This window comes from Barbatula barbatula (assembly GCF_947034865.1).
Source record: "Barbatula barbatula genome assembly, chromosome: 25".
NCBI classification, from domain to species: domain Eukaryota; kingdom Metazoa; phylum Chordata; class Actinopteri; order Cypriniformes; family Nemacheilidae; genus Barbatula; species Barbatula barbatula.
In genome coordinates, this window is record NC_136788.1 from 13155674 (window position 1) to 13179810 (window position 24137).

Sequence of the window (24137 nt, forward strand, 5' to 3'; positions counted from 1 at the left end):
ATATTTGGAAAAAACTTTAGCAATTTACAGTTCTGGGACATCATTGACTACCATAGTAGCAAAATTTGAACGGTGCCTCAAACTGTTTGATTTTCCTTAATTCTTCCAAATATCTCATTTTGTGTTCAACAGAAGAAAGACAACTATACAGGTTTGAAGGACGCAAACCATTTCTGCATGAACTATCCCTTTGGCATGAATGTATTTATTGGTATTTTCCAGAAGATGGCGCACGAACATTACTAGAACACGTCGGTCTTTCCCAGTCTGTGGAACCTTATATTTAACTTGTACAAATACAATTTTACGTATTCGGTGTGACAATTTGCTGGTGACATAAATGCTTAAAAGACATCAAAGCTATACTTTGCAATATCACGTCGGAACATTTCGAAGTATTCGCACATCTGCCCTGCGTCTTTTTCGCGTCCTCTTGCTTCTGACCACATTTCCCAGAAAGCATTGCGTTCTTCCATCAAACCAATCGAACGCGTGGGCGGGCCTTGTTTAGCGATAAGCGTCCGGTCTTTGGCCAATGAGCGTTGAGGTCTGTAGGAGGAGGACGATCGCCGTTCATGCGCTCGATGCATTGTAACATTTTCCCCGGCCGATGCGCGCATGCTGGTTTCTGTCCTAAGTCCGAACACTTCGATTTAAACAAATTCTTTAGACCGTATCTGAATCTATCGCGTTGAATTTTAAGTCAGGCTTGACCAGTGGCTTTGCACTGGACCTTTTATCTAGTCGACTCATCTTTTTATGCCTGAACCATTTGGATTCAGAGTGGGTGTTGTCACAGGACAATGATCGAGAGACCCGACTCGGCTGTTTCCAGCGTTGCAGTGAGTATATTTCATACATTTCCCTTAAAATGCATCGATTATGAAACATATCTGCTAGGGTTTGAACCTTATAGTGTTAGTCGATCTCGGATTCGCTTGGTGGTGGGCGATTTGATCCCTATCCGGCTCCCCATCTATCCGATTTAATGCACATAACACCCAAAGCCCATTGGTTTGTTGTAACTATTGACAACGCGAAGTGCAGCTCACGATACATCGATTCATATATAACATGTTTATATGCACAGTCTGTTTATAACCAGGGTAGGTTGGACATTGAGATTGCAATGAGTAGGATGTGTTTGCGTATCTAGTAAGTTTAGTTTGCATAGCTTTTGGTAAGGCAAATGCAAACGACGGTCTCTTAGCACGATGCGAAGCTCTCTTGTGGAGAGCAATGAATGGTGATGCATTTCAATGGGGTGGGAAAGGGAACAGCGGCCAGGATCTGTCACTATATCACGGTTCCTTCTCAACAGGGTAGACTGAATCTTCACAGTAGCCTATATACGCACAAGACAAAATGTACACATTAAAGAACGTGTTTTTTACGTTCTTTAACGAAAAGTATTTGACATGCTAGCCACACCTACGCCAGTGGTTGCTCACCTGTCTTCTCCATCTCCAAAGATGGCCAAGTGCATAATGGTCTTTTTGTTTTCAACCTATAATCTGAAATGGTCAAATAAATGCTCCGTGGCACAAATTGTGTTCATAGTATGCTCGTGAACACCCACATAATCGCTTGCCTCACATTTTCCACCTACACAAACTCTTCAACGTGTCCTTCCCTCCACCTTGGTCTCCTATGTTATATTATTAATACAGAGAGGGGGTCGATGATTATTTGATTTACCCATTTGGCCAGATGTGTTTTTGTTACATAAGAGCAGTTGAAAAGTCGAAGCATGGAAAATGCCCTGAGCAGTTCACAGAGCAGAGGAAATTATAATATATATATATATATATATATATATATATATATATCAATTATTCTATAGATTTGGATAAGATGCGTTTTGGTCTGCATGTGTATTTTAGATGTCCGAATAATCAGGATTCTGCATTATTTCTAGATCACTTGATGTCAGGATTTCAATTTCCATGCTTTCAATGAAGCACAATCAAGATGCTCTTTGGTTAATATGCATCATCGGGTTTTGAACAAACTTGTGGAGTTCATGCCTTCTCGAATGCACGCTGTCATTAAAGCAGAAGGGAGCAAATTCTAAGAAATCAAATAAAAAAAGAGTTCACCCAAAATCATTATTTAAGCTCTGGTGCACCATTGACTACCAGTAGTTACAAACTCTGTTCCCAATATCTTTCTTTGGGTTTAGCAGAACAACTAAATATAAACAGGTTTGGGACAACGTGAGGGTGAGTAAATGATGACGGTAAGTTTGGGTGAACTATCACTTTAACTGAATTGTGTTCCGACCGGTCTATTGGCCTGAAATTGTGCGTTGAACCCACTAGCTGTCGTCGTCAATCGCTCAAACCAGAAATGGTTAACATGAACGAGCTCTCCCCCTAAAATGATCTCTCTAAATGATCAGCATGGCCCCTTCTAGTTAGTTTTCCATTGGCCTGGCACGCATGAGAAACTCGACGCAGCCAAAGCAATCAATTGTGTTTGCCTCGCCTAGCGTGTGCTACAGCCTTGCGCTTCCGAGAGCATGTGATTACGGGAGAGAGAAACGGAAGGAGAGAAAGGGATGGAGGAGTTTGAGAGAGAGAGGGGGAATTTACTGCTGGACAAGACTCTTGCTGTCATATGGAACGAAATCCACGGTCTCCATGACGACATCGAGTTCATGATGGATTTGATACGAAACGTAAAAGAGCATGCGGAACAGGCTTTACCTCCCTTAAATCTGTCCGTACCCCACCCCCCAGGTTACTGTATCAGACCCCTTTGTTCCTCCTTCCCCAGCTTCTTTCAATGTTTGCATTTAAGCTAGAAATTCTGTCGTTCGTAACTGATGCCGGTTTGCTCGCTTATCCTCATATTATCGACAAAATTCAATGTCATCCTCTGTTGTGGGATGCCCGCATGTAGGATTAGCAGTTAGACCGTGCTAAGTCATTATCCACTGTAACTAATGTTGACATTAGCGAAGCCTTTATTATCTTTCCTCCGCGAAGTGTTCTTGAGCTCTGTTTAGATGGGATGACGGTAATGGAGAAGCCGTTATGCTCTTTAATCAGTGGAATGTGGAGTAAATCTATGTTCTCTTTCAGCAGAGGAATCTGGAGGGTTATGTCGGCTTCGCCAACCTCCCCAACCAGGTGTACAGGAAGTCTGTGAAAAGGGGTTTTGAGTTCACGCTTATGGTTGTCGGTAAGTCGAAAAAGTGTTTTTTGTTTACCTGCCTTGGATGATCTCTTAACAATGTTATAGTTTTTTCTTAATTTTCCTTGAAAAATATATTTATATAACAGGGTTGACATTTTTACATCAGTGTCGTCCATCTCTAAAGTGTTTCTTAGTGTGCGCACTAGAAATGACGTCACAACTATATTTCCTAGAACTTTAGTTTTGTAAACAAGGTCATTAACTATTTTTACATAATTACCCTTGTGACAGGTTTGACATCAGTGTTGTGAAACCATGATGTAATTCTTACAGAGTTTCCACACCAGGTGTGACGTCTTTTTATATGTTGTAATGTCCATCTGGAGTGGACAAAGTGTTAGTAAATGTACTATTTCCAAAATCATTATTTTCATTTGTTTACTATTCAAATTCATGCATTAAAAGGGTTGAGTTTTTAGGATTCTTCAACTGCTTCTTACAACTCATTAATCCTTCTGCCGGCATAACGTAAAACATATGAATATGGCAAGAACCAAAAGATGTTTAAAAACATTTTGTCTTTGTATATTTAAGATAACTGTTTTTGACAACCCTGTAAATACGTGTTTCCTGTTGTTTTCCTTGACTTTTACTCTGAGACTGGATTCATCTTTTTTCCTACATATTGTTAATCAATTCCATTGTGGTCATCATCATCACACACACTGCAGTTAGGATGCTGTGACTAAAGCGGTAATGGAAATATGTATCAGTTACATAACGGCAGAACTACACCAGTAACCGGGTGTGTGTCTGTGGTGTCGCCTTCCCGCTCTTGTGTGAAAATCTTCTATTTCTTGTCCCAACTGTTACTCATTCTTCTCATTATTTGTCTTTCCCTTCCTTCCTCCTTGAGTCTAGTTTGAAGTGTCTTCTTTCTTAAACCGGACTATTGAGATGGTTGTGCTGGTGTCAGGAGCTAGACTTCAAAGAATGTTGTATGATTTCTAGTCCACGATCTTATGATTTTGTCGTTCTCTAATATTAAAATGCACACACACTGATTTTCACCTCAGGAACAAGATTCCACCCTCCAACACTTTCTCTCTTCGCATGTTTTTCAGTGTTTACTGAATGCACCAAAAGCATGGTGTCACTGAACTATTTTTGTGTACAATGTATGTACTGCATTTGGTTTTGTCTACTTTGAATCGGTCCTCAGGCAAATCCAAAGGCCGCACTGAGAACTGTCGTCTTGTTCCCGTGTCACTCAGCCCGACAGACACCACAGGGCTTTGGCCATGTACTCTATTTTTCCCTCCAAAATTTCATGGAGGAAAAAAGCTGTTTCCTGTCTTTTCTTTTTTTTCCTAAGCTATCGTACTCTCTCTTTTATACCACAAGCTTTTCCTTTCTTGAGCTTTCTGTCTCAAAGCAGCTGAGAAGATTTTTCTTCAGGGGGAATTTATGAGCTTCATGATTCAGATCGAGTTTTCAAAATGTGCCGTTTTTACTACGCAGTGGCATACTTATGCTGGGATAATTTAGTTTGTAGCGTCTCTCTGCAGGTTTTAAGTTTTCGTTAAGTAATGTTTGCCAAGATTTTCGTCTTGGGGACACCTGCAGCCCCCGAAGGCTCAAACACGCAACATCCTCTGATGCTCGAATGATACTGTACATTATTTTGAATTACTATAATGACTAAACGGCTAAATTGCAGTGATTGCAATAACTCACTTTTAAATGAAAAACTAATACTGTTGGGGGGGAAAACGAGTCACAACATTTGAAAAAAATCGCTTTTTATGTTTCGTCGCTGTCCTTTCGAAACCTCGGATGTCCAAATCCACTGTTTTTCCGGAAATTGAAAAACAACTAAATGATTCATTACTTTTTATCTTTTAGATATTTGTGAAACCCAGTGACGTCAATTAAATATCAGATCATTATTTACGTCAAAAAATAGTTTTAATCTTCAAACACCTTATATTTTAAAGCCATCATTTCTTTACCTTTATATAGAGTTAAAAGGCAGAAAAGAACCTAATCTGTGAACAAATCTTGATTTCTTGGATACACATGCCGCCTGTTGGTCATCACTTGTGAGGATTTACACCAACACATAGCATAGGAACGTTGAAACTGGCAGATTGTAGTTGATTACTGTGTTTACATTCCTTCACAATAACTCTAACAGCTGTGTTTGGACTAAACTTCCTGATGACTGTTCCGCTTGGGAGCCGAAGTCCAACACGACATGTCAAATTCCACGTCTTTGACTTCTAAACTCTGCAACTACTTCTCTAGGCTTGAAGAAAGATGCAATTGACACGTCAGCAATTTATATTCGGCGTGGCGATATGCTATAATTGATTCCGGTAGCAACTTTCCTTACTTTTCTATTGTATTGGTATAGTGTGGGTGGGTTTAAAAACCCCTCACAAAGAGGATCTAATCTCTTGGATTATGAAGCCAAAGCTTCCCCTCTTTCACCTGCCATCGGGTCATCAAACTAGTCATGAAGCTAATCCTGTCAGATGCTCTTAGCAAACACGCATGCCAATGCATCTCAAACAAAGAAATACTATGACTAGCTCCTCAACCGTCACGACGGTTGTGAAAGTGAATGCGTAATATTGAATTTGCAGTCTGTGGTAGAGGTAGATTAAGAGAAAAGACGTCTGTATACGTTCTCAACACAGGTAAAACTATTATAGCAGAGTCTTATAGCATTTTATTTGTTTTATTTTAGATGCAAGGTCTGCAGCCCTGAAATCCAAGCCGTTTTATTGTAGATGGACCCCAAAATTTTGATTTCATTTGATAAGGATTGGGTGTAAAATGTTGATGTTATTTGTCAGGACTTTTAACGGAAGGTACTGATATGACTCATGGAACAATTTTTCTGAGGTGGCTTATTCGCATGAATTTCTATGTGAATCGTACAAAAACTTACGATTACTAGAAAAAAGCAATACTGAAGCCCCACCCCTAAACCTAACGTCAATAGCGCGAAATCAAATCGTTCGTCAATGTACGGATAAGATCGTGCAAATTTGCCAGAATTAGCCACATCATAAAATAGTTACGTTTTTGCCATGAGACTGTGTAAGATATGAATATATTTTAAAACATTTGAATGGTTATAAGATCAATACATATAAAAGAGATTTTATCTTTTGTGTATATAAATGTTTCAGTATGCTTCTTTTAACCACAGGTTTCAGGTCTATGAAGAGAACCAAATGATGCTGTAGGTTATTTAAAGTAGTTCTGTTTCCTGACATGTACAGAGAATTAAAAATAAATCGTAAACTTCTTGAGACGTGTTGTGTAGTTTGTCTTGGACAGCAGAATCAGACCCTTCTCTTTAAGTGCTAAAATCACTCTAGTCATTTGTTAATCAATCAGTAATCTTTCATTATAATCTTTAATATCATGACAGTCGGATCACACACAATAATACAGCTTATAAAAGAAACTATGGTACTATGATCTGAAGCGTGCTTGTACACGTGCTGATACTCTCAGATTGTGGGATTCATCACCTCTATGGATTTCAATTTCCTGTCCTTGTTGTCCATTTGGTCTACTATCTTTCGTTTTGAATGTAGGACAGACTGTTTTGCTTATTCAAAGTGGCGGTTTTTTTTCTGTGTGTGTCACAGAGTTGCTGATTGTTATCTCAGGCTGCTCACAGATGAACTCATGACCTTTCCTGTAGTCGCATCTCACAATGAATCTCATCACTACAGAATCCTCTCCGTGCGACCCAAAAACACAAATGCGTGCTTATTTTTCTGTTCAAACCTAGAAACATGTCCATGCGTCTTTCGAGGTGAGCCACAGTTTTGGAAAGCTGCAGGTTATAAGGTTCTGTGCTCCTGCTTGTCTTCTGGACTTGCAGCTTAGTCTATTTATGTCTTGAGATGGTCGGCGTCTCTTTTTCACCTCTCTCTGCGATAAAGGGTTAAACTACTTGTATGGCTGAGGTACTTGACATCCTTTTATGAGTGGAAAAGAGATAGAGCAGGAAGGAAATAATGAGAGAAAGGAGGAGAAGAGGATAGATGTTATTGGACAAGGGGGCAGGGCTGTGGAAAGGGGGTTTAGGTGGACGATTGTGAGGATATCTGAGCTCATTTTGCCCCAGGGGACAACTTTTTGGCCCATTGAATGATGTCAGGAAGAGGTTGAAAGATGAAAGTTAAGAATGTTTGGAATCCCCCGGGTAATTTGCCCATCTGTTTATTTATCTGTCAACTGAGGAAATGTCTGCATTGGTTCTATTACTACTCACTAAATGGATAATTTACCCAAATAAAATAAATTGTATGTCATTCACAACCTGTAGGACTTTTTTCTCAGGCAGAATACAAAAGAAGATATTTTGAAGAAAGTTGGTAGCCGAACAACACTGTCCTCCCCTCGCATGGACACAAAACCACTCAGACTTTTCTCAAAACATCTTCTTTTGTGTTTCACAGTTCTTAGGTGAACTAATCGGATCATTGAGACCCAAATACTATAAAACCAAGATAGCTTTTCTTTTTATGACTTCAACAGCTTTCATCCCCCATCAGTGATGACCTCTTCAATGAACACGCAGTTAGCTTTTGAATGCCACTTCCTCGACCTTTAAAGCTGAAGCTCTTTCCGTATCAACTGGGTCAGGAAGTGATGCTAGCTTACACCTTTTATTCTGAAATGTCTGGTCCCCGGGTGACCTGTCTGGGTCTAGTTTAGCGCACGATGGAAATGACGCCCTATTTTTCCACACGGTGTAGTTGTACCGGTTTATTAACACTAATATGAATTAGGGCTGTGTATTGGCAAGCACCTCCCGATATGATACACATCTCGATAGATGGGTCACGATATAATACATTTCTATGTATTTCGATGCGTTACATTTTGAGATATATTGCAATACTTTAAAGGAAAAAGGGAAAAAGTAGAGCTAGAAATACAACATGTGCACCCCCTGGGGTTTTCTGTAAGGTGAAGTTACCTCTACAGAGTGGCCATGATGTGCGATGCATGCTCCAGAGGTTTGGGTTCATGCCCCTCAAGTGGGTAGCACAGGGGAGTTAGGGTGGGTCACGCAAGTCACTTTGCTGTTGTGGTGCATTACAGTTAAAACAATGAATATGGGCAGTATAAAACCCCTGGTTCATCCTCGCTGGTGTCATATCCGTGAAAGCCCAATAAATGTCATTTTTACTTTTTGGGATAACATTTTTGTCTAATGCACTGCAGTAGCCAAGTGACTAGCGAACATTACAAACAGCATTTATTTGATATAACTCATTATTTATTTTAAACCAAAGCACACCCACACATCAGCTCTAAGAGCTCGAAGCGTTCTTATATTTTTTGCCATGCTCACTTCCTTAATTTTGGCTGTATTTTTATGACATGGTTTTAAAAAATGTATCGATAGTAAAAGTATCCCTATCGGGAAAAGAAAATTGCAAGTTACATGTATCAATATTTTCGCACAGCTCTAATATTAATGGTTTCTTTCTACAGTGTCTCGGTTTTTCCTAGCTGGTCAGGCACATATGACTGGTCTCTGGATAGGAGCTTTAAAGGAAAGATGAATAAATAACACAATGGAGACCAGTTATGCCGGTTCATCCGTAAAGTTGACGAAGGTCAGCCAGCTGTGAACTAGATCTGGATCCATGCTGTGTTACTGAAGCATCTCGTTCTCAGAGATCATGTGGACCGATATTTAATTAAAAGAGGGGATGAGGCTAATTGGGTCTGGCTTTTTCCCCAGGGGCTTAGAAATGGAGCGATAGAGAACGTTGGCTAGCTACAAGCTAATCTACTCATTCTCGCCCGGCGAAGCAGTGACATCAGGATTTCACAAAACGCTAGTGTGTTTTAAAACGAAAACGTAAGGGAAACGTAAGGTCTCGGCTACTACTTTTGTGGTGCAATAGGAGGTGCTTCATTAGAGTAGAATAACTTGCCACAGACGTGGAGCCTCTTTTTTCCTGGGTATAGGTTTACGGTTACATACACATGCCTCGCGTTTCACCGTAATGAGGGAAAAAGTAGTGCTTATGTTTCCAGTTTGCGAAAGCTACATTTGAATTTGTTGCTCTTGCTATCGCTCTGACTCTAGGCATTGGTGTACTCTATGCGACTGTGTTTGTGTGTGAAAACCTGACCTACTCTGCCTCTGGTTGGCAAAAGATGAGAATTGACCTAAGCCAATCATCATCATGAGTAAAGCGGTTATCTCCCACCCTACACACACACACGCCAATCAAAATCAGTTATGTGTCCCACCCCCCAACACACACAGCGGAGAATACTTTGCAGGTCCTTTGGATGATAAAAGAGAGCCTACTGGGATGAAAACTGAGCACAATTATAGTAACGCTGCATTATATTGTTCGTAACGGGGAAACAGTAATTCGTTTGGTTACTGAAGAAACTGACGCCGTTAGTAACGCCATTTATTTATAACGCTGTTATTCCCATAATTATTCATTGTGATTTCTGCAGATACCAGTTTTTAAGATTAACTTAATATTACTTAATATTCTGAAGGTTAATTCAAATTATGACTATGAATATTGAACATCAATTTTCTTTTTTATATACGGAGCACAAATAATAGCATTTTCCTGTCCTCTTTTGATTGACAGGATATATCAACACTGATAATCGGTTGTTTTTAAACTATCGTCTGATAGTGTGAAACATTGTTTTTATCGACCAATATCGATTATTGGTCAATACATCGGTCCATCTCTAATCAATATTATTAGTCACCCTTTGTTTCTCTCTGGCTTTTGCTAACATATAACCAATAAAACATATTCAAAAGTGCTTGTGAACTTCTTTAATCGTTTAAAAAGTACAGTGTTTTTTCCATTTCCTGAAAAACAGCAAATTAATATGAATACAAGATACAAAATACAAGGATTCAGCAGGACAGCGACGACATAAAAGCCAGTGTATGTTTCTAGGAGTCTATACATTTTACAAAATATTGAGGAGGAGAATGTGTGTATTGCTGATGATATATTAGCACCGGGAGACGAGGAAAAGAGAGAAGATGCTTCTTTAGCGTGTTTGTTTGTTGATGTTGTGGTTTCAATTAAAATGCCTGTGTAAGTGTAGACAGGCCAAACTCTCTCACTGTCTTTAAATCTTCTGCCTCCACTGGTCGCCTCTGTCTCGCACATCTTTAGGTTACACACACACAGGAGCTTTCACTGTCCAGTCACTCTGTCTTGTTTAGGTAAGTCCATACTAAAGAGAAGGCAATTTACTCAGTAGATTGAGGGCGTGTTTGATGTGTGTGTGTTATCTCTGGCATAGAACAGAGAACTTTCAGTTTCAGAAACTTCCAAAGGAGTTTCAGTTGTGAACTTGCTCCATAGTGGAAGTTTCCACTTTGTCCTTTCAAAAAAGAAATATAGACCGTGAGGGTCAGAAGATGGTGGTCTGGGTCAGAAGTAGAGGGTTAAACACTGAATAATAACCAATAATGTCACAGCCCATCGATTCAAATTGTGATGAGTAAAATCAAATCCTTCTCTATTCTTTGAAAGTTTGTCACATTATTGTGTTACACAAATCGTCCCTCTTGTATAGAAGTTTTATTCAGCCACGTGTCTTGCAGATCCTGGCCTGTTTACCTTCATTCCAACTTACTCTCTCATGCAGAGCTTGCTTTATAAATGAGGAAGGCATATTTGGAAGGATTCTGTCTACGGGGAGATTGTTTATTGAGGGAAGAAGCTTTCAACACCCCCCAAGATCAACGTAGAGCGCAAACGTGGTCTGAATGTGTCTTTAAAGGGGGTGAGGGTGCTGTATACTTCAGTAAAACATTGGTGGTCTTCTTTGCCAGATGATCCCAAGTAATCCCTTCCCCCTACCTTTATCTGAGCTGACAAGACACAGCCTATCAGTTAAGCGAAGGAGTTGAGCTAGCTGGAGGGAATCCAGGAAGAAATATTTTATTCCTTCAGAAAAAAGAGAGAAAAGAGCTTTCCTGTGTTCTTCATTGCTCAACCTTACTCTGTCTTGAATATCGCTCCGCAACGTTTTCCCAATGTGCCCATGAAATATTATTTTTCTTACAGAAAATAAGTTCTGGCCAGCGTCCCATTTGTGCCATTGGTTGGCTTTTAAACAACAAACTAATTGTGTGTTTGTTTTTGTGTGGGTGTGCATTATCTCACATTTACCACCTGCTGTTTTTGTGCACGGGTGTCTAAATCGGTTTCTTGTATTGGCTGCGATTGAACATGGCCACTCAATATTTTCTGTCACTTTCCTGTTCAAGGTGAATCCGGATTGGGAAAATCCACGCTGATCAACTCCCTCTTTCTGACAGACCTGTACTCCAAAGACTACCCTGGCCCATCTCAAAGGATCAAGAAGACTGTGCAGGTATGTTGTCTCCACCTGACCTTTAACCCTTGATACTGATCCAGCGGTTTTACTTTTATGGCGGTCTTGCTTTCCCTTTTTTCCAACTGACCTTTGACTCTACACCCATCATTGTAATGTCAAAAGTCTCTCAATCAAATGTGACCACATTTGGTTTGTGGTTTGTTGTTACTTCCCTCATGTCTGAAGCTGATTTTGTATCCCAACCTTAGACTAGGGATCAGCTCTCTTTTGACACGAAGGGTTAATTGCATTATGCATGTGGCGTATGTTTTATCCAATCCGACTTACAGTGCATCCAGGATACATCAGTATGTGTGTTCCTTGGGCACAAAACGCAATGCAAAGCACCATCGTGATCCCAAATAGTACTTAACAAACACATCTTAAGTTGATTTCAGTTCAGTTGTAAAGACCAAGTCAAGTCAATGAACACTTGAATGGGCTCTCACTAAATCCTTGGTGTTTCGAGTCAGATGACATCATGCAGCCATGTTTGGCGCATTCAAGGAGCATAGTCTACATGGTTGGAGTTGGGGTAAGGGTATCGTAAGACTCAAAACACAAAGGGTTTTGTGAGGGCCCACCTGGAATGTAAAGAATCAATCAGGCTGAAGCGATCGCATTCAGATCACACGATACTCCCAGGCCAGAGAAAGAGACAGTCAAATTTTGCCCTTATATGGATTTGATAAACACGACTAGAACAGTTGCTTAGGCTGGAAGATCAGAAAAGGGAGGGACACTGCGGTATGATGGAATGACTCAATTGGAGTGTTTTTTGAGGATGACGGGAGGGGTTTATATGATGGGGTCTGGATTCCTCAAGAGGCTGGAAGGGTTCAGTAGTAGGTCAAGAATTTTCCCACGAAACCCAACACCCAGCAATGTCTTTCCCACCACCCTACAGCAGGGATGTGTCCTTGTTAAGTCCTCCAGCACTATGATGGACAAACAAATAGAAGTGTTTTTTGCACTCAAGTTCATGGATTTAAAGTTCGGGTCCAAGTGGTTTTGGACCTCGCTCAAGCTTGGATGATGACAAGTCAGTCTGCTCGGCAGCCATCTTGGTAGCTGTAATTTACTTAATGGGAAATGACAGATCTCTAAAACTGAGTTTTAATGTCATCACCAATGAAATCTAACATGTTATCAAAAACGCTACTTATATTCAATACAGATTGAGACACAATGTTTAGTAGCAATTTTTATGCCATTTATTTTTCATTGTTCTGTTTGTGATCACATAGATCATGTTTTGGGTTGGGTTTAAAGTTGGTTGTTTGGATCATCTAAACCATCCCTTGTTTAGTGAGGTGCTGTAAAACCAAGCTGACTTGAATTCAGTAGAAGGTTCTTTAAAAATTTGACACTTGATCTTGACACAGATTAATATGGACCAAATTTGGACATCAAGTTGGAAAATCCAGTAGTGAAGAATTGTTTTGCAGTACATGTTTTAATTGTCCATACTTAAAAAAATCCTTTATTATACTTTTCACCTCACTACATTTTATTAGTTTTAATACTTCACTCAATTAGAAATCTAGTACTTTCTTACTTTGAAACTACTGTTCGCCAACATTTCAAACTTTCCCAAATTCCCGTATTTTCCTCCTGAGGCCTCATTTAACCTTCTGTGGCACTTTTGCATTTTAGAAGGTTACAGTTGAATGATGCATCTTTTTTTCTGTCCTGACAAGAATGCCAGTTGTATAAATATGTCGAGATGTGTGGCTGTCTAGTCTTCCGTGGTCAATTCAGGCAGGACAAGGAGACTATGGCCGGAGTATTTATATTCCAAAAGAATCGACTGTGTTTGTCATAGCAGCCACACGAGGGCCGCTCGGGTTGGGTCGAATGAAAGACTTAACATTTTTGTGGCGTTATGTTTGTAGGTTTTAATTTCTTTCCTTTTTTATGTTGGTGCAAACTGAAGTGGCCTGATATGCCTCATAAACATAGTGTTTTATGAAGGATTACAATGTTTTCTCAGTTTCGGTTGCTCTTCCTGCATATTTTTTATTTGAGATATAAAGTAATAAAACGGTCGACAGAAGTTGTTGTTATTTTTGTTAGCGGGAATGTGTATGTATGAGTGTGTTAGCGTTAGCGTGTGTCAATGGGAATGAGTGTCATTTGCTAAAATAAGGTCAGACAAAAATAACCAGGCCTGTGAGAATAAACCGTTTCTACTGAAAGCAGCTGAAATAAACTGGAGATGATGAAGCCAAATCATATGAAAGCATAGACGATGACAAAGACGTCTCGGCTATGTCTCATACTGATCTTCCATAAAATGCAACTAACACAGAGTAACATCTACATGAGAAAAAATAACTCTTACCAGGTTGAGGTAAATCTTGTAGTAAAAAGTACCTTAGGCAAGGTGAAAAATGACTTAATAGGCCAAGTGTGCAAAGTTATCCACCAATTTTGATGATCCCAAAATAGCTAATGACCAGTTACTCGTCTTCAGCTATTATATAAGTCTGTTACACATCTTTGTCTATATTTATGTTCTTGAGTCATCTATGATCACTTTAAAGAACTAAGATGTGTCTGTGTGTGGTTTAAAGGGATACCCCTCACAAAAATCTGTATTTTCTCACCCTCAAGTTTACCTTGCTTTGATGATATGAACAGGCCAGGTTGCTCTTATGGTAACACACGTGACAAATTGTGGGTCCTGTTTTCAGGTGGAACAGTCCAAAGTGCTGATAAAGGAGGGGGGCGTACAGCTCACGCTCACTATTGTTGACACACCAGGCTTTGGGGATGCAGTGGATAACAGTAACTGGTAAGAAAATCTAGTATAGTTTTCCCAAAAGTAGAAATTCATCCTCACCCGCATTATTGTTCAAAATGTTTATATGTCTCTCTCTTGTGGAACACAAAAGAAGATATTTTGAGAATTGGTTTTGTGTTCATACAATGGAAGTCAATGGGGACCGGTGTTATATGGTTATTTGGTTCTTGGGGAAATTGCTTTACAAATGTCTTTGTTTTGATGAACACAAATTAAGATATTTTGAATGTACACAGCAAAATGTACGACAGTGTTTAATTAAAATTAACTCTCATAGTGTATATATAATCCACACTTTGAGAGCACACAGCACTTTTGACTACCATTGTCATTTTTCCTACTATGGTAGTCAGTGGCATTCTTCCAAATATCTTTCTATGAAAATAAATGTATACATATTTGGGAAAAAGGTTGGAGTGAATGATGACGGAATTAAAACAATTTTGGTGACCTGTTCCTTTAAGAAGACATTTTGGAGACCACCTTTTCATTTTTGTATGTGCTCTATAAATTATTTAAGTATCATTTTGGCATCTCTTCTTTCCTCAGTTGGCAGCCTGTCATCAACTACATCGACAGTAAATTTGAAGACTTCCTCAATGCAGAATCTCGAGTTAACAGGAGGCAAATGCCTGACAACCGGGTGCACTGCTGCTTGTACTTCATCGCCCCTTCTGGCCACGGGTGGGTACTGCGTGCTCTACTTTGAAACCTGGCATGAATTAACCAGTTTAAAATAGACATCGCATGCACATGTTCTGATTTACAAATTTTAAACTGCAGTGTCAGCGTGGGGAAGATGTTACGATTTCATATAGGAATACTCTTTAATGAGTAAGAATTAAGGTCAGGATGCGTGACTATGCATTGGTGAAGGGGGGGGGGGGAGTGTGTTGCAGCACAGATGGAGATGCAAACTACCCACACCCAGATCCAGAAGTCTTACATAATGCCCACCAATTTACGTATGATAGGCGTTGACTCTCTCGAAATCCAATCGGAAGCCAAGAAGAACCACCCAAAGCCCTTCATCTAAATTCATATAAACCACAGGCATATTTTTAGCAGAGATGCAGTGAACTTATGGGGAGTTTTGTCACCATGTAGATTGCTCATTGGATAAGAAGCGTTTTAACAGCTTGTGCTTTATTTGCTTCTGGAAATATTTATCACAGGATCAAAATACACAATTTAAATGTTCTGTTAAAGCCACAATATGGAAACATTTTGTTGTGAAATTTCCAAAAATCACTTTCTGAATGTGATATATTCCATGCAGTTGGGTACATACATTATCCCGAATGCTCCCAAGAATGTGCACATCCAGAGAAATTCCTCTTTAAACATATACATGACATAAAATTTTATTCATTCATTACCTCGTCCGTGAACATGATGGGCGATCTCTATACGCCTCTGGATGGTGAAAATGACATTTCCCATAATTCCACTCCCCTACAAAACGTCATTTAGCTTCGCTTTTGTTGTTGTTTTGAAAGTGCACCATCTAGCGTTCCACATTTACATATTGTGGCTTTAAATGTATATGCCTTTATAGTTAAGTTCAGTTTGTATTTACGATGTAACTTTTTGTAGAAAGCAAAGTGTTTATTTTTACATTTAGTAATGTTTGACCCTTTCACCCCGTGTGTCCAAGCAGCCTGTCACTTTTTCTTGCGTTTTCTATTTAAAACGCCGCCATGCAACACAAAGGTCACAGAGATATGGATGATGTTTCATCTTAAGTGTTGACATTCCTGAAATGTATAAACTGCCCCTCAGCTGGCCCCAGCCACACAAACATACACAGGCAAGCCCTTCTCAGTGTAAAGAACAGTCTCTTTGTCTGGATTCTCAAATGAAAGTGACATCATTTTACTGCTTTGGGAGGAAACGATGAGAAACTGTTGTATGTTGTGTAGCGGCTCTGTCCCGGAGGTCTTCTCTGCTCGCCTCTGTTTATTCATCACTGCTTCTGCCATCCCAGTTGTTTGGCTTCAGTTGCGTCACTTCAAAGGATCTTGTTTTTGCATTTTATGAAACCTTTTTAAATTCATTTTATTTGTTATGGTCAAGAGGGTCATTTGGAAATAGTGTATTCGTATCATATTATACTACATTTTCTGTTGTTTGGTATTTGAAGATCAAACTTAAGTGTGATAATCGTGCACTGTACTTTACTACCCTACAAAATATTGTCAGATGAAATACATATAGTCATATATAAGCGCTTATGTACCATTAACACTGTAATATAAAGTGGTACCGGAAATCTCACTTGAAATGTAATACCCTGCCGTGAATGCAGTTGGTTTAACAGCGATGCTCTTTGCAGATTGAAGCCTCTGGATATTGAGTTCATGAAGCGTCTACATGACAAAGTCAACGTCATCCCTCTCATCGCCAAAGCCGACACTCTTACACCAGAGGAATGTCAGCTGTTCAAGAAACAGGTGTGTGTGCGCATATGTGTGTTTAGTTTTTTTAGAAGTGATTGTTCTTTGTTCTCCTAAAGATGTCATTGTGTCGTCTTTAGATTATGAAGGAGATCCAGGAGCACAAAATCAAGATCTACGAGTTTCCCGACACAGAAGACGATGAAGACAGTAAACTCATCCGCAAGATAAAGGTACAGATAACGTCCGTCTGCACGATAAAGTCATTTGAAACCATACTTTGTTACTATAAAGTTTACTGTACAGGTCCTATACATTCCCTTTCACGTATTGTGGTTGGGGCTGGTTAGGATGGTTAACATGGAGAACATTTCTTAAGTGGGGTAAGGAGCGTGCACGTCCGATGAAACGGTCTATACAAAATGTTTTATTTAGAGCTGTGTATTAAGGAAATGTGGGTTTTTTGGCAGAATTTAATTATAATCATGGCATCTTGATATTTCTTGGTACTATGATACTTCGACCGGTATGGTATCGCAAGATGTGTTCGTGGCACCCTAATAGATATATAGAAACCATCAATTGCTTTTCACACAAAAATATTTTAATTTGAATTAGAATGGAAAACAAAGCAATGTTAATGTTTTTCATTATTAGACACACCATAAATGGAAAAGTAGAGTTTTAGGACCATCTGTGTGCCTAGTGTACTCAAAATATTACCCAAAATTTAAGATGCAGTATCTTTCTTGGGCCAGTGGACGAAAACTATTGACAAACTTTGATGCCAAAATAAATGCAATACAGGAAATGGGATTTTCAAGGTCTGTAACTTTGCCAGCAGGATCAGCAGTGACTAGGTCAACTTGGGATTCCAATATTAAATTTGCAGCCTGCTACTGAACTCATTTATTTGTTGGATCCAGCACTTCAAAATTCAATGAGAACTTTCGTCAGATCCCCGCGTCCGTTCTCATTCTCTGTGTGTCTGGTCGATATAAGCCGTCTATAACTAACTGTGTTTATAGGAAAAGATGCCTCTGGCCGTGGTCGGTAGCAACGTGGTGATCGAAGTGAATGGCAGGAAGGTCAGAGGTCGCCAGTACCCCTGGGGCGTGGCAGAAGGTACGTACTGCATCAGCCTGACCCGTTGGAGTTTATTGTGTGGACTGTACCATTTGTAAAGGCTATAGGAGTGTTCCGATGCAAAAGTGTGATGCATGGGCCTGCTGCTGGACTATCTCCCTCCAAAATCGAACGTCCCACCTGACGGATTCTGGAAAAGGGAGGGGGACGAGGTGTATCCTGGAAATGGTAGTTTAACCAGCTTTGGAACGCCGAAAATTGTCGACCCCCCCATTTTTATCACTGGCCACAAATTACTTTTTACGTTTTTGTGGTGGCGTTCTCCCCACATTTGAGTGAGTGAGTGAGAGTGAGTGAGTGAGTGAGTGTGTGAGTGAGTGAGTGAGTGTGTGAGTGAGTGAGTGAGTGAGTGAGTGAGTGAGTGAGTGAGTGAGTGAGTGAGTGAGTGAGTGTGTGAGTGAGTGAGTGAGTGAGTGTGTGAGTGTGTGAGTGAGTGTGTGAGTGTGTGAGTGTGTGAGTGTGTGAGTGAGTGAGTGAGTGTGTGAGTGAGTGAGTGTGTGAGTGAGTGAGTGAGTGAGTGAGTGTGTGAGTGTGTGAGTGTGTGAGTGAGTGAGTGAGTGAGTGTGTGAGTGAGTGAGTGTGTGAGTGAGTGAGTGAGTGAGTGAGTGAGTGAGTGAGTGTGTGAGTGAGTGAGTGTGTGAGTGAGTGTGTGAGTGAGTGTGTGAGTGTGTGAGTGTGTGAGTGAGTGAGTGAGTGTGTGAGTGTGTGAGTGTGTGAGTGAGTGAGTGAGTGAGTGAGTGTGTGAGTGAGTGAGTGTGTGAGTGAGTGAGTGAGTGTGTGAGTGTGTGAGTGTGTGAGTGTGTGAGTGAGTGTGTGAGTGAGTGAGTGAGTGAGTGAGTGAGTGAGTGAGTGAGTGAGTGAGTGAGCGAGCGTCTTTTTTTCCTCGGTTGTTTACGTGTCATTTTCTTTCTTTTCTCTTTTTATTCTTTCTGTCCGCTCTTTTCCATGACTGACAGAGGGCATTATTGGTAAACAAAACCATTTTTTCATTTATACGCTCTCCTTTGTTTAAGACTCCCTCTTACTTTTCCCCTTTTTTTGCCCCGAATCTTTACTGATTGTCAAATTTGTGCTATACAAATAGTCATGGAGAAACATAAGCTGCAGCCCCTATAGAAAGTAGAGCAACTGTTATTTAACTTGTTTATAGGTTCTTATTGACCCCTCATTTAGGGCTGGGTGATTATATCCCAATATTTTATAATTCAATGGGACACGATTTCGTGAATTGGGGCTATACAATGTAATAGAAAGATGCAATTAAAAATATGAATATATATTAAAATACGCATGTAATTAAAATATATCGTATATGGTTTAATAGATAATGTTTCTTATTTCATAACATAATTTAATGATCAATGTCATTTGTTATTTTGAAACGGACATTTGCAACATTACATTACAATAATTATATTGTGATGTTTTTAAAATCCTTTATAAAATATATATTGTGCAGCCCATCCTCTTGGTCATTTCTTTTGGAAATCCATCACTGATGGTCTTTGAAATAATTGCGAGCCGAGGGTCACTTGCCTACTTGCACCATGACCCCCATAAGAAATCAGATCAGAACATGTTACAGCCACATTTAAATCTCCAAAACATTCACAGCGTTGCCATTTGTTATTATAAACAAGCCCATTGCGAAGATAGTTAGTACTTGATGTATCGCCCAGCCCTGCTGTTACATTTAAACAAAACCTTGCATCCGGAAATGCATGCCATCCATTACTTATGTTCAACCCTTACTTCCGATATAAATACTTCAGAAAATGTGCCTTGGGTCAGGGGTCAAAACATAGTTTTTAACATGCATTTTAATTTGTCAGTTTGACATTGTCAGACTCGGTGAGTTGTGCGGTTAACTGAGTGCTAATTTTCCCATTTTAACCTAACATCTATCCATCTAATGACCCCATATATGGAACACCAATTGTAAGCAAGTCACCATCCAATCCTATAAGGATGCATCTTGACATTACGGCCCCAGAAGAAATCTAGCATTCTTAGGAAAAACTACAAATCCCATAATTCCCTTTGCCCTATGACTCCACTCCCTCCCCAGCTCCATTTGGCTGGTTTTGCTCTGCTTATCGTCACTGTCATGTAACCCTTCCTCAAACACCATTCTTAGTCATAGTAGCTCATGAATCACAGGTTGATTAAGGGTTCCTACAGGAGAGACTTTTGGCTCCTTAAGTCCGACCCTCCAAGTGCTCTCTCACAGGTAGGTGGTTGTAGCAGATGATTGACACATGAGGTGGCCAATCAGCATGAGCTCTCCTCATAGGTAAGGAACTCATTTGGTAAAGCAGTTTGGACTTACTGGAGATTAAAACCAGTTTCATCCTTTAACCATTGGTCAGAAAACAGTGTCTCTCTCTCTAGTCCTTTTCCAGAATCCCATGTGATGACAGCAAGTGTTTGATCATAATTATGATCATAACCCCGATCTGAACTGCTAACATGATGCTTTATGTATTTTTATTTCAGACCGTTTAACATTTTGGCTTTTGCAGTCCTTTTTTCTAATTGCTACATGAGCCAACCACATGATCTGTGATTTGGTTTTCATTTGTCTGACATCTGTATTGTTGCGTAACCCTTTCCTGCATAGACATCACTACAGTTGTCAAAGAGACATTTCTTGCTTTTGGACATCAACCACTATAGTGGACATCTATGGTCACCTCTTCAGATGTCCACTCAAAGTTAAAAATAGGTCTAAAAAGGTTGTAATCTCATTTTTATGTCCGAAGAGCAATAAAAACAAAGGAAACTAATCTTGAAGGTTATCGTGTGTCATGCATGAAAGGGTTTCATTGTATGTTACGTCTAAAACCTCACCTTCTGATGTTGGCTTATAAATGTCTAGTTTGGTGCGACATAATTCTTCATGCATTTTAACTGTATTTTACCGCATTTAAAAAAAACTGTACCCACAATGCATTTTATGTCAACATTTCTTGCTACGTTTAACAAATGTAAATTATAGTCATGTATTAGCCTCTATGTTAAAAATCTAATGTAGTTCAAGCACTTTATAAGGTTAAACTTAAATATTATAAAATGTCTGTGAAATTCTGGCTATTTTTATTAGTTTATGGTTATGCACTGTAATGTTAGTGTTGTTATTGTAAAGTTATCTGTCTTTTCCTGTTTTAGTGGAGAACGGTGAGCACTGTGACTTCACAGTCCTGAGAAATATGCTTATCAGGTGAGAAACATCTTGTGTTGTGTTAAATGTGAATAAAGACCCAGACAGGCAACATTTCTCTCACTGAAAACAATAGCTTGCTTTTGAAACAATCACAGCCAGTCAGACCACAATTGGATGTTTACTGCACATCTGTGTCTGACATGATTTTAGAAACCGTTCTTGAAATTCCAAAACGTATACCTGTAACCATTGTAAGTGATTTTACATCACATTTAGAAAAATTACATTTTTAACCTGCGTCACCAAACTTTCCAGGACTCACATGCAGGACCTGAAGGACGTGACGAATAACGTTCACTATGAAAACTACCGCAGCAAGAAACTTGCAGCCGTCACCTGCAATGGAGTCGACGCCTCCAAGAACAAGGGCCAGCTGACTAAGTACAACATTTCATTTTTTCTTACAAGTCGTAAATCGAAAACAAAGCATGTTAGATGTGTACGGTGTATTTGTCTCCTGACGGTTCTCGCTCTAACGTGACTCTTACAGGAGTCCCCTGGCCCAGATGGAGGAAGAGAGGAGAGAACATGTGATGAAGATGAAGAAAATGGAGACAGAAATGGAGCAGGTGTTTGAAATGAAGGTCAAAGAGAAGAAGCAAAAACTGAAGGACTCTGAAGCAGAGGTTTGTATGATTGATCCATTCTAACGGTTTAGTAAACGTCAGAAATGTCAATAATAGTAATGTGCATAATTCACATAATATTTAATTTATTATTTTGTGGCTTATTCCTTTGGATTTGCTGTTGGACCCTTGACTGATTCAATGCATTCTTGTTTCAGCTGGAGCGGCGTCACGAACAGATGAAGAAGAATCTAGAAGCTCAGTATAAAGAACTAGAAGAGAAGAAACGCCAGTTTGATGAGGAAAAAGCTCACTGGGAGACTCAGCAACGCATCCTGGAGCAACAGAAGCTGGATGCATCAAAGTGAGATTCGATCTGATCGTTCTTATTCTTTTAGTGTGGTCTCTTTCTTTGCATTGGTCACTTTAGAGATGACTTGTTTTGTAATGTATATTTTCAGAAGCAGACTAAAACTGACTTTCTGAATTCCTTTTGGGTCATTTCTTTGTTCAAATATGTCTTTTGTTTTACAGGACAATGGAAAAGAACAAGAAAAAAGGAAAAATATTTTAAAGATGCCAAGAAGCTCTATTCCTCCTCGAACCAGAAACTTGTTTTTTTGCATCTCTTGATGCATTCATGTGCTGTGACCCCCAAGAAACACACACGCATACATTGAGTCGGTGTATGTTTTTTATTTATGAGGTTTTGTACACATTATTGCAACAACCACACCACATCGCCCCTTTCTGGTCGTGTCATAACACGTCTCTAATTCATTTATTGTATTATAGAATGCATGCACTCTAGCGGTTAATACCAATGCAATTTTTTAGAAGTTAATTCAATGAAGTTTAAAACAAAGCTTTGTATTCAAGAGCTTTCATAAGAGGGCGGACAACTGTCCCCATGTATTTTAGGCAGCTGTTTTCTTTTTTGTCAGAACACGCATACGTTTTTGTTTGCGCGCATTGCATTCACACACCTCCGCGTTTTGAAGATTGTCTTACGGCAGGTTAAATGGAGTTGATGGAGAATGTAGAGAGAGGTAAAGGCGAGTTGAAAGAGGCACACGTACTGTTTCGAGCAGTATATACTGTATTTGTATACGTATGTGAGTGATTCTTAAAGGTTCTAAGCTTGTTTGAGGTTTTGGATTTGCTCTGGTTTGTGTGTGTTTCTTTGGAGGTCATAAATCTGTTTTAACACATTATTGAGCAGATAAATTATGAAAGTACATTTTTTTTCATGTTTTAAGCCTGTTTTCTGACTGTGTACGTAGATAAATGTAACCCTACCATAGATGGTATTATACAAAATGGCAAGGGTGTCAACATTAATATTAACGGTTGTTTTGGATATGCATTGTTATGAGAAATACTATATTGAAGGATGTTCAAGCAGTTGCTGGAACTTTCTGCGCACAGACTGTTTCAGTAATTCTGTCTGCTCGTGTTTATATTTTTTACATTCCTTTGTTTTTTATTGTGAAAAGGTCAAATGTTCCTCAGTCTCCATTCCCAACCTGATCTGAGAGCCGTTTTGTTTTATTTCTTGTTATGGTTGGGACTTGGACTTATGCTTGTTGGGCTGGTCCTAGATCAGGGCTTAGTGGTATATTGAACTTAAGTGAGTTCTGAATATTTAGCCAGAATAGCCATCACATGATAAATAGCGCGGATGACTTTGAGATGATGCATAAAGTTGTCGTATTCACACTAAGGGCAACACGTTGGCTTCAGGTCTGGTCACAGTTTGGGCATCGTTCATGTAGGATGAGACATCTGTACAAACTCTCACCTTAATACCCAATGCTGTGCCTCACATGTATTTTGCAAATTTGCTATTATGCAAGTTCTTACTGTTGTGGATTGGTAAACCACACAGATGCTCCAAACTTTTTATTTGATTTGTAGATTAACAGTGAAGAAAAACTTTCCTTTACTTTAACCACTTGTACCTTTTTTAATGTAGACATGAACATTCTCAAAATTATTTCCATACATGTTTTTCTTTCGGTTTTTTTATGCGTACAGTTTTCAAGCTCTAATCGATTTTCCTTATTTTATCGTCTTTTCTTTCTGTCTAACTGTACATTATTAAACAAGATGTTATGCTAATGCCAAAGTCTCTTGTCTTTTTTAATTGAACGAGTTTTTATTTGTATTTATTTTCTATGTTTTGAGGCACTTTGGGACCATTCACTCTGAAAGTTGGCAGAGTTGTTGGCCATTAGACATGGGCAAAGGTTGGCACAACATTATGAACTTCAATATCAACAAATTCATGAAAACAGGTAGGCTAGGAGCTCCTACTGTATTTACTGCATGCACATCATTGGGTGTGATCACATAGATTTTGCAATTGTGAGTCAAAGTTATATTTATTTATATTTTACATGAAACAGGAATTTTACTGTTTATTGCATCAT

The 24137-nt window shown here is 39.4% G+C and overlaps 1 protein-coding gene across 6 annotated transcripts; it reads left to right on the forward strand.

Moving 5' to 3' along the window:
• The first annotated feature begins 544 nt into the window (after positions 1 to 544).
• septin15 (septin 15) lies at positions 545 to 23830 on the forward strand. 6 transcript variants are annotated; one of them, XR_013786300.1, is made up of 14 exons: positions 545 to 842; positions 3087 to 3186; positions 11459 to 11565; positions 14265 to 14365; positions 14924 to 15058; positions 16710 to 16827; positions 16911 to 17003; positions 17799 to 17895; positions 21085 to 21136; positions 21395 to 21520; positions 21630 to 21765; positions 21924 to 22069; positions 22240 to 23415; positions 23461 to 23830. XR_013786300.1 is itself a non-coding variant. In XM_079450683.1 (13 exons), the coding sequence occupies exons 1-13, from the start codon at positions 804 to 806 to the stop codon at positions 22277 to 22279; spliced, it is 1290 nt and encodes a 429-aa protein (XP_079306809.1). In that variant the 5' UTR covers positions 545 to 803; the 3' UTR covers positions 22280 to 23829. The 6 variants fall into 6 exon arrangements, 3 of the variants coding, with proteins under 3 accessions (XP_079306809.1, XP_079306810.1, XP_079306808.1); XR_013786301.1 differs by having other exon boundaries at positions 580 to 842; positions 3090 to 3186; XR_013786302.1 differs by lacking the exon at positions 545 to 842 and adding an exon at positions 2385 to 2680.
• The last annotated feature ends 307 nt before the right edge of the window (positions 23831 to 24137 follow it).

What these genes read in the sequence shown, in the direction of transcription:
- septin15 (XM_079450682.1), top strand. Translation starts at nt 2,561, where the DNA reads ATGGAGGAGTTTGAGAGAGAGAGGGGGAATTTACTGCTGGACAAGACT. An exon ending in GTCAGCTGTTCAAGAAACAG is followed by an intron (nt 16,828 to 16,910) that starts GTGTGTGTGCGC and finishes TGTCGTCTTTAG; the next exon opens with ATTATGAAGGAGATCCAGGA. An exon ending in AACTCATCCGCAAGATAAAG is followed by an intron (nt 17,004 to 17,798) that starts GTACAGATAACG and finishes CTGTGTTTATAG; the next exon opens with GAAAAGATGCCTCTGGCCGT.